Here is a 14591-nt window from a genome sequence, read left to right as displayed (position 1 = left end):
GTGTCCTGCTGCTGTAAATGTAAATGTATGTAAATCCTCCACAGAGTCTCAGTGTTTAGATGAAGGTTACAGGGTTCAGGTGAAGGTGAAAGATGAAAACAGCCTTCAGGTAAAATGCAGTCAGACCTGTTGCACAGTCACGTGACCTGCTCTGATTGGCCGCTGCCCTCTCATTGGCCAGCGGCATGAACGAACCTGCACACACCGAGGGAGGACAGGTGAGTTTCAGTCAGAGACAGAGGGAGGAGGTTGACGGTTAAATCCACGGCTTTGTGTTCATAGAGACTGAGAGGAAGAGGAAGAAGAGGAGCGATGGGCCAGACGTCCTCCACCTCTCCTCAGGTAACTCACCTGTCTCTACAGCTCCATGGTGACAGTTTCTAGGTAACTCACCTGTCTCTACAGCTCCATGGTGACAGTTTCTAGGTAACTCACCTGTCTCTACAGCTCCATGGTGACGGTTTCTAGGTAACTCACCTGTCTCTACAGCTCCATGGTGACAGTTTCTAGGTAACTCACCTGTCTACAGCTCCATGGTGACAGTTTCTAGGTAACTCACCTGTCTCTACAGCTCCATGGTGACAGTTTCTAGGTAACTCACCTGTCTCTACAGCTCCATGGTGACGGTTTCTAGGTAACTCACCTGTCTCTCCTAACCCTAACCCAGTGACGGTTTCTAGACTTCTGTGTTTCCAGCATATAACAACTGTTCAAACAACTAATGAACTAACCTTAAAGGACAATTCCGGGCAAATTCAACCCGGGGCTGTATGTTCCTAACATTTTAGGTCTAACAGAAGGAATCTGAAGATGTTCAGTGAGTTTAATATCTCCTGTTTTGCGGTAGTTGTGTCTGTCCCCGCGTCGCCACGGCAGCGATGAATGGGAGCGGATTGAAGTTCTGCTGCTGAGGCTGTTTCCATCCCTCAAAGCCACAGACAGCGTCAGATGGCGACTCAAACATGCAGCCAGAAGTTTATTTACTTCAAGCAAGTCAAGAGTTGATATTCCTGTGTTTATGACACAGACGGGAGCTTCCCACTGCACCTGAACACACCGAGCGTCAACGAGACTTTGAATTAGATCTAGTTTTACAAACATGTCGGTTTGCTTGAAGTAAATAAACTTCTGGGTGCATGTTTGAGTCGCCATCTGACGCTGTCTGTGGCTTTGAGGGATGGAAACAGCCTAAGCAGCAGAACTTCAATCCCCTCCCATTCATCGCTGCCGTGGCGACACGGGGACAGACACAACTACCGCAAAACAGGAGACATTAAACTGAAAATCTTCAGATTCCTTCTGTTAGACTCTAAAATGTTAGGAAGATACAGCCCCGAGGTGGATTTGCCCGGAATTGCCCTTTAAACCAGCTGCTTAATTAACTAACTCATTAACTAACTAACTAACGAACCCTTCTACCTGTCTGTTGTCCAGGTGATCCTGATGGGTCTGGACTCGGCCGGGAAGTCCACGCTGCTGGCCAGACTGCTGACCGGACAGGTACCGCTGGTTGTGTAGTTGTTGTGTTGTTTTGTGTTGTGTTGTGTTGTTGTGTGTAGTTGTGTAGTTGTGTTGACCACCTGTCCTCCTCCAGGTGATGGAGACGTCTCCGACCGTCGGCTTCAACGTCGGGACTCTGGACCTGGACAAGAAAACGTCTCTGACGGTCTGGGACGTGGGAGGACAGAAGAGCATGAGACACAACTGGAGGTACACAAAACAACACAAACAGACACACACACAGACAAACAGACAAAACAAACGGACAAACAAAGGGAGGACACCGGTTGTGTGTGTTCAGACACCTGACTGTGTGTGTGTATGTGTGTGTGTGTGTGTGTGTGTGTGTGTGTGTGTGTGTGTGTGTGTGTGTGTGTGTGTGTGTGTAGACACTACCTGGACGGTTGCCAGGCGCTGGTCTTCGTGGTCGACAGCAGCGACGCCGCTCGACTTCCTGAGGCTCAAAAAGCTCTGAACAAAGTTCTGAGTGACGAGAGGCTGGAAGGAGTTCCTCTGATGGTCCTGGCCAACAAGAAGGACCTGGCCCAGAGTATGACCATTAGAGAGGTATATTTATATTTAAGCATCAAAGATGTTCGATCAAACCCACATAGTTTGAAACAAGGCTGCTGCACTACTGCATTTATTTGGTAGCTACACCGGTCGCTACTGCATTTATTTGGTAGCTACACCGGTCACTACTTGCATTTATTTGGTAGCTACACCGGTCGCTACTGCATTTATTTGGTAGCTACACCGGTCACTACTTCAGTTTATTTGGTAGCTACACTGGTCGCTCTGGGCCGCAATGCATGATGGGATATCTTGCTCCGGTTAGTGACCATCGGATGTTCACTACATTTGGCGGTGAATAGTGGGATAAATTCAGTCACTATATAGTGAACATTAATAATCAGTAAACATTAGATAGAGATAGAGAGGAGGGGGGTTAGGACACAGCCCTGGACCAACACTAGAGGGAGCTGTTTCATCTTCTAATGTCTATTCCTCTCTCTCAATTCAATTCAACAAGCTTTATTGGCATGACTGTGATTTACAAAGCTCTCTCCCCCCCCTCAGATCTCCAACCACCTGGCTCTTCCCAGTCACACGGAGCGGCGGTGGGAGATCCAGGCCTGCAGCGCCCTGAAGGGCCTCGGCCTCCAGCAGGCCTTCCTGTCCGTCAGCAAGCTCATCAAGAAGAGCTGAGGGGGCGGAGCTAGAGCTGAGGGGGCGGGGCCAAGCTCATCAAGAAGAGCTGAGGGGGCGGGGCCAAGCTCATCAAGAAGAGCTGAGGGGGCGGAGCCAAGCTCATCAAGAAGAGCTGAGGGGGGCGGAGCCAAGCTCATCAAGAATAGAGCACTGGAAAAGAGAGTAAGGACACCACCACTGACTCCCGTGGTAAGGGTTTTGCGCCCCTAGTGGCAGGATATGGGTATTGCAAAAGCGCCCAGAAAACCCATTCACTCCAATGTATGTGTGTTGCCCACTTGCTTGTAAATTGATGAAAACGGCCGTGGTTTTGTTTTTAGGTGTCTTGGTCATATATCAAATTATACTTATAATTTGTTTATTACAAAATGTAGATTGAATATAAATGTCCTTAAATTATTGAAAATACCACACTTGCTCATTCACCAACAATGCAGAGTTGTCAGTTCTTGGGCGCTTTTGCAATTCCCATATTCCTCCACCAGGAGGCGCTTCCATTGGACCAATGCTGTCCTTACTCTCTTTTCCAGTGCTCTAATCAAGAAGAGCTGAGGGGGCGGGGCCAGTGACTGTAAAACCTGTATTTATAATCTGAAGATGAATAGAAGAAATAAAAGTGTTCAGGGTCTGAGACCAGGTCGTCCAGACCCTGGTCCTGGTCTAGGTCTGGACTCATGTCTCACACTAATTAAAAGAAAGACAGTAAAAAACCGACGACATGTTTTCCCTTGTGGTTTTATTATTAAATTAAAAACTGCTAAAGATGACATCATTCACTTTCTGATCAATAATCGATGCAACAGGCGATCGGTCGTCTCTAGGGCGATCGGTCGTCTCTATGGCGATTGGTCGTCTCTACGCCGTCTTGCTCTTCGTGGTGATGATGTCACCGTGCAGCGTCCGGAGGCCGCACCAGGACTGGACCAGCAGCAGCGCCGGCACCAGGACCCAGAGCCCGTTGAAGAAGACCAGGTAGAGCCACAGGTGTAACCATGACGACGTGTCCAGGTGAGGACTGCCCGCCAGCCAATCGGGACAGAACGTCATCCAGCCGCCGTACAGCTCGCACACGCACAGGCTGATCTGCAGGAAGTGTCTGGACACACACACACACACACACACACAACAAGCTTCAGAGAGTTCCAGGTTTAGTTGTAGGACATACTATTACTACTACTACCATATCACCTACTGGTTAATGTTGAACTGTCCCTTTAACAGAAGCTTCAGGTTTAGTTGTAGGACATAAACTACTAGTAGTAGTACCTGTAGTACTTGTCGTGTAGTACTGCGTGGATGAGCAGTACTCCGAGCAGCGAGTCCAGGACGACGGTCAGAATCTCTATGGAAACGATGGTCGGATCAGAAACCAGCCAACGACTGTCGGCTTTACCGTACTCCTTCCCTACAGGTGAGACAGGTAGAGACAGACAGGTGAGACAGGGAGAGAGAGAGACATGTGAGACAGGTAGAGAGACAGACAGGTAGAGACAGACAGGTAGAGAGAGACAGGTAGAGACAGACAGGTAGAGACAGACAGACAGGTAGAGAGAGACAGGTAGAGAGACAGACAGGTAGAGACAGACAGGTAGAGAGACAGACAGGTAGAGACAGACAGGTAGAGAGACAGACAGGTGAGACAGGGAGAGAGAGACAGACAGGTAGAGAGAGACAGACAGGTAGAGAGAGACAGACAGGTAGAGAGACAGACAGGTAGAGAGAGACAGGTAGAGACAGACAGGTAGAGAGACAGACAGGTAGAGAGACAGACAGGTAGAGAGAGACAGGTAGAGACAGACAGGTAGAGACAGACAGGTAGAGAGACAGACAGGTGAGACAGGGAGAGAGAGACAGACAGGTAGAGAGAGACAGACAGGTAGAGAGAGACAGACAGGTAGAGAGAGACAGACAGGTAGAGAGAGACAGGTAGAGACAGACAGGTAGAGAGACAGACAGGTAGAGACAGACAGGTAGAGAGACAGACAGGTAGAGACAGACAGGTAGAGACAGACAGACAGGTAGAGAGAGACAGGTAGAGAGACAGACAGGTAGAGACAGACAGGTAGAGAGACAGACAGGTAGAGACAGACAGGTAGAGAGACAGACAGGTGAGACAGGGAGAGAGAGACAGACAGGTAGAGAGAGACAGACAGGTAGAGAGACAGACAGGTAGAGAGAGACAGACAGGTAGAGAGAGACAGACAGGTAGAGAGAGACAGACAGGTAGAGACAGACAGGTAGAGACAGACAGACAGGTAGAGAGAGACAGGTAGAGAGACAGACAGGTAGAGACAGACAGGTAGAGAGACAGACAGGTAGAGACAGACAGGTAGAGAGACAGACAGGTGAGACAGGGAGAGAGAGACAGACAGGTAGAGAGAGACAGACAGGTAGAGAGAGACAGACAGGTAGAGAGACAGACAGGTAGAGAGACAGACAGGTAGAGAGAGACAGACAGGTAGAGAGACAGACAGGTAGAGAGAGACAGACAGGTAGAGAGACAGACAGGTAGAGAGAGACAGACAGGTAGAGAGAGACAGGTAGAGACAGACAGACAGGTAGAGAGAGACAGACAGGTAGAGAGAGACAGACAGGTAGAGAGACAGACAGGTAGAGAGAGACAGGTAGAGACAGACAGACAGGTAGAGAGAGACAGACAGGTAGAGAGAGACAGACAGGTAGAGAGAGACAGACAGGTAGAGAGAGACAGGTAGAGACAGACAGACAGGTAGAGAGAGACAGACAGGTAGAGAGAGACAGACAGGTAGAGAGACAGACAGGTAGAGACAGACAGGTAGAGAGACAGACAGGTAGAGACAGACAGGTAGAGAGACAGACAGGTGAGACAGGGAGAGAGAGACAGACAGGTAGAGAGAGACAGACAGGTAGAGAGAGACAGACAGGTAGAGAGACAGACAGGTAGAGAGACAGACAGGTAGAGAGAGACAGACAGGTAGAGAGAGACAGACAGGTAGAGAGACAGACAGGTAGAGAGAGACAGACAGGTAGAGAGAGACAGGTAGAGAGACAGACAGGTAGAGAGACAGACAGGTGAGACAGGGAGAGAGAGACAGACAGGTAGAGAGAGACAGACAGGTAGAGAGAGACAGACAGGTAGAGAGACAGACAGGTAGAGAGACAGACAGGTAGAGACAGACAGACAGGTAGAGAGAGACAGACAGGTAGAGAGAGACAGACAGGTAGAGAGAGACAGACAGGTAGAGAGAGACAGACAGGTAGAGAGAGACAGGTAGAGAGACAGACAGGTAGAGACAGACAGGTAGAGACAGACAGGTAGAGAGACAGACAGGTGAGACAGGGAGAGAGAGACAGACAGGTAGAGAGAGACAGACAGGTAGAGAGAGACAGACAGGTAGAGAGACAGACAGGTAGAGAGACAGACAGGTAGAGACAGACAGACAGGTAGAGAGAGACAGACAGGTAGAGAGAGACAGACAGGTAGAGAGAGACAGGTAGAGAGACAGACAGGTAGAGACAGACAGGTAGAGACAGACAGACAGGTAGAGACAGACGGGTAGAGAGACAGACAGACAGACAGACAGGTAGAGGTGAGACAGCTAACAGGAAGTGGTCCTTACAGAGCGCCGCCATCGGTCCCTCTGACGTCTCCACCGTCCCGACCAGCGACATGTAAACAAACGGTCCCTCCTGAAGACAACAACAACAACAAGCACGTCACCATGGAGACACGATGACACAGACAACAGACCGTCTCTGATTGGCCGTACCAGCGTCAGGTGCACGATGACGTCATAGAAGAGCCAGAGCAGGATCCACCTGTCAATCACGGAGCTCCGCCCACCGAGCCGGAGAGTCAGCAGCGCCGCCGCTAACATCTGGACCAGACACGCTGCCAGGGACAGCACGGAGACCAGGGGGAGGAGAGGAGGAGGCGCAGGGGGGGAGGAGGAGTCCATGAGGAGGAGGAGGAGAGGAAGAGGAGGAGGAGGAGAGGAGAAGAGGAGGAGGAAGAGAAAGAGGAGGAGGAGAGAAGGAGGAGGAGAAGAGGAGAGGAGGAGAAGAGGAAGAGGAGGAGTAGAGGAGAGCAGGAGGAGAGGGGGAGGAGGAGATGAGGAAGAGGGGAAGAGGAAGAGGAGGAGGAGAGGAGGAGAAGGGAAGAAGAGGAGAGGAGGAGAAGAGGAAGAGGAGGAGTAGAGGAGAACAGGAGGAGAGGGGGAGGAGGAGATGAGGAAGAGGAGGAGGAGAAGAGGGGAAGAGGAGGAGGAGAAGAAGAGGAGGAGATGATGAAGAAGAAGAAGAAGGAGAAGAGTAGCCAGAGGAGGAGCAGCGAGGAGCGAAGAGGAGGTGGAGCAGTGGTGAACGAACGTCGTCCTGCAGCAGTTTCTCCTCCTGCTCCGCTCTGAGTCTTTCAAGCCCCGCCCTCTCGCTCTCTCATTGGTCCTTGAGTTTAAAGCCCCGCCCCCTCGCTCTCTCATTGGTCCCTGAGTTTAAAGCCCCGCCCACGTCCTCTCCGATTGGCTGCTGAAGCGACACCCCATCGCTGGGCTCGGCCTTATGGAGGTCAAAGGTCATCAGCAGAGTCTCAGTCAGACGATAGCAGCCGTAACTCAGATATACTTCAACTATCTGCAGTATATTACTGTCATGTACTACAATGTAACTATAATAGTACTTTAACATGTAACTATAATAGAGAAGTACATGATTGAAGTGGTTTTAAGTTTCAGTGTCAGAACTTTTATTTCTGTCGTTCACAACAAACCAGACTGATCCAGTTCCTGTTGTAGCAGCAGAACATGAAGCTGGAGCGACCAAGAGGCTGCAGACTATTCTGCCGTGGCGGTGCACCACGATCAATTACATGTAGAGGAAACCTTGCCATTATTGACCACTTTTTCTTATTCTTCATGTTTAAATAATAAAAAATACTTCACAAATACATGCTTCCGGTTTATTCGCGTTTATTTTGAAAAGCTTCGGATCAACTTCCGCCCCACAGTGCAGGTGGCCTCACCCTGACAGTAGGGCTGCAGCCAGACCCCTCTCGGAGCGACTGAGCCAAGATGGCGTCCGTGTGAACCGTCGAGCTCAGAGATTTAAAGTCAAAACAAATAAAAAAAATAATCATATATAAAACTTTAAAGTAAATTCTGCTCAAAGAAAATGAAACTAAACTAAATGAGTTGTGAACAACAACGGAGACGAAGATGAAACGATGAGTCAGACCCTCAGAACCAGGTGAAACTGCTTTTATTGATACATGAGTGTCACACACCTGGACAGGTGAAAGCTCTTTGGCACCGCGCTGGTTTTAGTTTTAGTCTTAATACAGGAAAACAAACATTAATACTTCAGTGTTATTAATAAGCAACTAAAGAAACAGATGGTTAAAGACATAAAAACAGCTTCTGAACTTCTGCTGCTTTCATTCATTCATCAGAGAAATAAAAGAAACAGCAAATCAGACTCAGCAGAACGTCATGGGAACGCCATGGGAACGCCATGGGAACGCCATGGGAACATGAGACCTTAAGAACCTTCTGGAGGAAGTTGGAACGCTGAGACGCTGTGGGAAACACTGAGGAACCATGAGGAACCTGTTTATCACCATGGTAACCGTCATGTTACCGTCAGAGCTCGCTACAGCGTCATCAGGACGGTCGACGGCCTCTGTAATCTTATTGGTCGACAGCCTCTGTAATCTTATTGGTCGACGGCCTCTTTAATGTTATTGGTCGACAGATGCTGTAATCTTATTGGTCGACGGCCTCTTTAATCTTATTGGTCGACAGATGTTGTAATGTTATTGGTCGACGGCCTCTGTAATGTTATTGGTCGACGGCCTCTTTAATCTTATCGGTCGACAGATGCTGTAATGTTATTGGTCGACAGATGCTGTAATCTTATTGGTCGACAGCCTCTTTAATGTTATAGATCAGCTGCTGTTTCAGAAGAGAAGAGGAAACAGAAGGAAGCTGAAAGCTGAAAGCCGAACGCTTCCTGTCCTGTGAAAACCTCGTGTCTGTGTTTGTTTCTCCTCTGGTTTTCAGATCAGCAGAAGAATTGAATCCTTAAATTCTCCAACGTCATAAAAAACCTTCACGTCAACACGGGACAGAGACAGGAAACAGGAAGCAGGAAGCAGGAAGCTGCTCCATGGCTTCCTGGAAAGGTAAAGTGATGGAGTTGTTATTGTTCAGACGTCTGAGTCTGGAGCTTTGATAGGAAAGAGAAATAAAACACATCTTAACTTTAAAGGAGCAGTTCCACATTCAGATGAACCCTCTGCTCCCAGTCCGGATGCTAAGCTAAGCTAAACTAAGCTAAGCTACAACACAAGGACAGATAAAAGACGAGGATTTAGCAGAATATGGACTTGATCTTAACTCTGATTGGTCGGTGATTCATCAATAGGTTCAACTGAATATTGACGAGTGTTTACTCCTCCTTCTCCTGCTTCTCCTCCTCTGCGCCTCCCTGCTCCTCCTCCTTCTCCTCCTGAGGCAGAGTGGACGACAGAGCGTATTCCTGACTCACTCCCTCCGACACCACGGACAGATCTGCCTCCACCACCACCGACGCCTCCTTCTCCTCCTTCTTCACCTCCTCCTCCTTCTCCTCCTCCTGCTTCTCCTCCTCCACCTCCTCCTGCTCGGCCGGCGCCAGCTGGGCGTGGACCTCGTTGAAGGGAACCTCCAGGTCGGCGTCGCCCAGCGGAGAAACCTGGATTTCAGCCTCGGTGATGAGCGACTCGCCGGTCTGAGGAGAAACCTCCACGGGCTGCGAGTCGGAGCTGCTGCGAGGCTGAAGGCACAGAGGGTCGGTTAGATTATAGATGTATAGTATATATGTCTATAGGGTTAGATTATAGACGTAAAGTTTATAATATATACTGCACGTACAGGATCTCTAACCCACTGACATATATACTATATATGTCAGTGGGTTAGATCATAGACTTAGAACGTGTTGGGGAAACGTGGGGAACAGAGGAACCTGAAGGTGCTGAATGAAATGTTGGTGGTTGGGAACTTCTGCTGTAGAAAACATCTGGAGAACCTCAGAACAGACTCAGATGAACCAGAACGAACCCAGAGGAGAACTTAAAGGACAATTCCGGGCAAATTCAACTCAGGCTGTATCTTCCTAACATTAGGAATCTGAAGATGTTCAGTTTAATGTCTCCTGTTTTGCGGTAGTTGTGTCTGTCCCCGCGTCGCCACGGCAGCGATGAATGGGAGCGGATTGAAGTTCCGCTGCTTAGGTTGTTTCCATCCCTCACAGCCACAGACAGCGTCAGATGGCGACTCAAACATGCAGCCAGAAGTTTATTTACTTCAACAAGCCGACATGTTTGTAAAACTAGATCTAATTCAAAGTCTGGCGGAGTCGAGACCCAAGTTGACGTTCGGTGTGTTCAGGTGCAGTGGGAAGCTCCCGTTTGTGTCATAAACACAGGAATATCAACTCTTGACTTGCTTGAAGTAAATAAACTTCTGGCTGCATGTTTGAGTAGCCACCTGACGCTGTCTGTGGCTTTGAGGGATGGAAACAGCCTCAGCAGCAGAACTTCAATCTGCTCCCATTCATCGCTGCCGTGGCGACGCGGGGACAGACACAACTACCGCTAAACAGGAGACATCAAACTGGAAATCTTCAGATTCCTTCTTTTAGACCTAAAATGTTAGGAAGATACAGCCCCGAGTTGAATTTGTCCGGAATTGTCCTTTAACACACAGACCCCAAGACAATCAATCAATCAATCGATCCCAATACCTTGCGGATGCTGAAGGTCAGAGGTGAAACCTTCAGGCTGGAGGTTTTCTGTTTGATCTTCTCTCGTTGCTCCACAGAAACGATCTTTGTTCCGATCTTGTTCATCTTCTTCTCGATGTTCTGCCTGGAGAACGCCTTCTTGATGCTGTCCACCTGCGGAGAACCAGACGGTTACCGTTACCGTAGTTACCGTTACCGGTTACCGTTAACTCTGCTTCCTCCGACTCAACCATCCGTTGGATTCTTCCTGCTTCCTCACCTTCTTCAGACTCGACCGCTTCAGTTTCTCCGCTCTGGACTTCTCCATGTTCTCCAGGTCTTGTGGCCACGGCTCCTCGTCCTCCGGCTCCGCCTCCAGACCCACGTCCTCGTCGGAGGACAGGTCGATGGTGTGGAGGCCGCCGCCCTCCTGGGGCCGCACGCCGTCTCCCTCGCCCGGCGCCGTCTCCTCGGCTTCTTCCATGATCTCATCCCGAGGGAACGGAGGAGGATCCTTCACGAAGACGGTGGAGGGAATCTCGTTCTCCTCCTGAGGAGAAAAACGTCAGTTCAGTGAAACGTGTTTGTGGTGGATTCTTAGAGGGAACGTTGACGGGAACGTTAGGGTTAGAGTTAGGAACGGTAGGAAAACCCTTCATCAACCATATGGACCTTTTCTACTAGTGCAGCTCAGCTCGACTCGACTTTGTTTCTGATCCCTGTTAAACTGTTAAACGACTTCTGTGTGGAAAACCAAACCGTGGTCTGTAGCAGCCGTAGCCATGGCGACACCGCCCACATTGAGGAAGTCCTCAGCTGGGATGGAAGGGAAGCTCTAACTGTGTTGTGGAAAAGTGGCGTCAGTGGAACGGAGGAATGTGAACATGAGGAAACTATGGGATGGAAGACGGAGGAAGTTGCAGCCTCAGTGAGAACGGAGCTGAAGGGGTTAAACCACGGCCACGCCCACTCACCCACAATGCACTGGGACACTCAGCGCTGAGGAATGCTGGGGAATGCTGGGAGGGGGAATGTTTAGTGTCGGTGAGAGGAGACAGAAATACAGGCAGCAGATATCACACACACACACACACACACACACACACACACTCTGGTACTGCAGAGATAGACTCCATTAACTTTAACCTCCTGTGACCTTTGACCTTTCGTTACAGCGGCCTCAGCATCAGAAGCAACAAAACAAACGGTTCCCATGACAACACAACCCTCTGTTGTCCTACTCCCCTGCCTGTTACCACGACAACCGGACCACATGATCACTCTCTCTCTCTCCGATCTCAGGTTTTCCACAAAAGTTTTTCCACTTCACTTCCTCAAAGATCCAAGGACCAAATACGGTCAAAGAGAGAGAGAGAGAGAGAGTTGATGCAGATGATGTCATAACAGAACAGATCCAATCAGATGAGAGAGTATAGAACGAATCTCCTTGTTGTTTACAACTACTTCCTGGTAGAAAACCAGCATGTTTCACATATATCTCATTTTTCATGTCACTATATCGCCGTTTAGACTAATCTGATGTTTGTAAAGTTTATAAAACCAATGATTGGACAAACATTACTATTTATGTGTGCACGTTTTTGTAATTAGTCATGGTTATCAGAGATTAGCATGGCTAACCGTTAGCTACCTGTTTAACTTTAATCTCAGTGACTCAATAAACGGTCCATGAAAAAATATTTTCTCCTAACTGGAGTAGTTTCATGGTAAATGGTCTGTGTTTATAGCGCTTTTACTATACCTGAACAATACCCAAAGCGCTTTACAGTACATCACATTCACCCATTCACACACACATTCACACACTGATGGCGGAAGCTGCCATGCAAGGAGCGAACCACGACCCATCAGGAGCAAGCTGGGTAAGGTGTCTTGCCCAAGGACACTAAGGCAGCAACCGGGACAGAGCGGGATTTGAACCGCCAACCCTCTGATCTACCACCTGAGCCACATGTCATGTCCGACAACGGGAGGGTTTTAACAGCTGACGCCCTGATGTTAGCTTAGCTACTGCTGTTAGCTTAACTACCGTTAGCTTAGCAACTGCCGATAGCTTACCTACCGTTAGCTTAGCAACTGCCGTTAGCTTAGCTACCGCCGTTAGCTTAGCTGCTGTTAGCTTGTTAGCTTAGCTACGGCTGTTAGCTTAGCTACCGTCAGCTGTCCCTGTCAGCTGAGCCACTGATGCTTTCTAGACACTGTGATTCCCCCAAACTGAATAAATACAACACATAGCAACACAAAACACACACAGAAATAGTAATGTTTCTTCAATCATTTTAGATTTGTCTAAACGGTGATAGAACGTGAAAAATATGATATATAGCTAAACTCTCGTTCGTTACTATTGATCTCATTCAAATTACGTGCTGGTTTTCTACCCGGAAGTAGAAAAGGAGATTGGGTCTATCGATGACGTCATACCTGGAAGATGAGGACTCTGAAGTTGTTCCTGCTGATCAGGTGGGCGTGGTTCGCCTCCAGCTTCCTCACCTGGACGCCCTGGCGCTCCATCTTATCACGCACCTGGAGAGACGACAGGTGAGACAGGTAGAGACAGGTGAGACAGGTAGAGACAGGTAGAGACAGGTGAGACAGGTGAAGACAGACTGACAGCGTGACCTCTGACCTCCTTCATGGTGACCGACAGCTTGCGGCTCTTGTCCAGCAGTTTGCTGACGGTGTTGGACGTGTGGCTGTGGCTCTTGGACAGCTTGGTCATGTCGGCCTGGATCCCTCTGACCACACCCTCCATCTCCACCTGGTGCACCTGGAGACGACGGCCAATCAGCAGACAGTCAACAACCAGCAGCCAATCAGCACACAGTCAATAACCAGCAGCCAATCACCCGACAGTCAATAACCAGCAACCAATCAACATCCACAGATCAAACTCTCTCTGCTCAGTCAGACACAATTTACACATAGATGATTGATCATTGAGACTTTGAAGCTTCATCGCTTCTGTCAAACATCTGTCCTGCCCCTCCCCAGGTCTGAGGACCAGCAGCCGTCCTTCTGGTCCAGATGTTCTGGTCCAGATGTTCTGGTCCAGATGTTCTGGTCCCGACGTTCTGGTCCAGTTGTTCTGGTCCAGATGTTCTGAGACACGAGGTCAACATGTCAGTGGTGTCCAGATGTTTGGCCCCGCCCCCTCTCACCTCCATCTTGTGCTGGTTCTCCTGGACGGCGTCCAGCATGTTGACCAGCTTGTCCAGCAGTGTGAGGACGGTGATGGCGTTGACCGGCCCCGAGCCCAGAGCCGCCGCCAGCGAGGACGGGGAGGGAGGGCCGTCCTCCAGCTGGTCCTGGTCCAGGTTCTGGTTCTGGTTCTGGTCCTGGTCCAGGTCCACGTTCTGGTTCTGGTTCTGGGTCGGGACCAGCAGGTCCTGGCTCTGGTGGGTCTCCGTGGTCACCATGACGATTCTGTCCAGAGAAAAACTCCAAAAACCAAAACCGTGAAAGAGTTTTCCTGCTCTGTGACTCTACCTCGCCCGCCCTCTCTCTCTCTCCGAGTGCTGCGCTCTGATTGGTCGGCTGCAGGGAAAACTTTCCTGTGGAAACGTCCACACCTTTAACCCCTTCACCTCCGCTCTCTGCTGCTGCTTTTCAGAATAAAAGCCTGAAGGAGACGAGTTGTTGACGACAGAACTGAAACATGGACCAGTGGAGTTATTGATCAGATGTATCTATAGGTTATATATCCATACATTATTGATCCCTGCTTCTCTCTGCTGGGAGCTCAAGGGTTAACTCTCTCTCTCTCTCTCTCTCTCTCTCAGTTCTCTGTGTCGCTCGACCACACCCAGGAGGAGGGGTGTGTTACCATGACGACGGGCTGAAAGGCTGTTTGTGTTCTCTCGTGTTTGGGAGGTGAAGTCATCTGGAAGGAAACCTCTCTCTCTCTTCCTCTCTCTCTCTCTCTCTCTTTCTCTGTGTGTGTGTGTGTGTGTGTGCGTGTGTGTGTGTGCGCGTGCGTGTGTGCGCCTCGGGGTCGTGGTCTAACTGGATTTTCTGGGAACGTCAGGAATTCCCTGTCACTGTGAAAACAACAACAACACTTTATTCTGAAGTTCAGCTTGTTTGAAACAGTTCAGGCTTTTATTTTGGTAAAATGTTTA

General features: G+C 49.4%; 3 protein-coding genes across 4 annotated transcripts; 1 reads left to right on the top strand and 2 right to left on the bottom strand.

Annotated features, from left to right (window-relative positions):
• The first annotated feature begins 516 nt into the window (after window positions 1-516).
• On the top strand, window positions 517-2719 carry arl11 (ADP-ribosylation factor-like 11). 2 transcript variants are annotated; one of them, XM_083991979.1, is made up of 5 exons: window positions 517-634; window positions 1435-1500; window positions 1595-1710; window positions 1890-2067; window positions 2581-2719. In XM_083991979.1, exons 2-5 carry the CDS (start codon window positions 1444-1446, stop codon window positions 2707-2709), a joined length of 480 nt encoding a protein of 159 aa, XP_083848105.1. In that variant the 5' UTR covers window positions 517-634; window positions 1435-1443; the 3' UTR covers window positions 2710-2719. The 2 variants fall into 2 exon arrangements, with proteins under 2 accessions (XP_083848105.1, XP_083848104.1); XM_083991978.1 differs by having other exon boundaries at window positions 571-592.
• A 712-nt stretch (window positions 2720-3431) lies between these two features.
• Window positions 3432-6702, bottom strand: ebpl (EBP like). Its single transcript, XM_083991865.1, has 4 exons — window positions 6462-6702; window positions 6312-6381; window positions 3979-4117; window positions 3432-3808 (listed from the first exon to the last, which is right to left on the bottom strand). The coding sequence occupies exons 1-4, from the start codon at window positions 6648-6650 to the stop codon at window positions 3568-3570; spliced, it is 639 nt and encodes a 212-aa protein (XP_083847991.1). The 5' UTR covers window positions 6651-6702; the 3' UTR covers window positions 3432-3567.
• A 1238-nt stretch (window positions 6703-7940) lies between these two features.
• cavin2b (caveolae associated protein 2b) lies at window positions 7941-14243 on the bottom strand. Its single transcript, XM_083991673.1, has 6 exons — window positions 13632-14243; window positions 13100-13240; window positions 12895-12996; window positions 10730-10999; window positions 10471-10623; window positions 7941-9498 (listed from the first exon to the last, which is right to left on the bottom strand). Exons 1-6 carry the CDS (start codon window positions 13887-13889, stop codon window positions 9133-9135), a joined length of 1290 nt encoding a protein of 429 aa, XP_083847799.1. The 5' UTR covers window positions 13890-14243; the 3' UTR covers window positions 7941-9132.
• Window positions 14244-14591: the final 348 nt, after the last annotated feature.

Source organism: Trachurus trachurus (assembly GCF_905171665.1).
Source record: "Trachurus trachurus genome assembly, chromosome: 2".
In the NCBI taxonomy this organism is placed as follows: Eukaryota; Metazoa; Chordata; class Actinopteri; order Carangiformes; family Carangidae; genus Trachurus; species Trachurus trachurus.
This window is presented reverse-complemented; position numbering and strand designations above follow the sequence as displayed.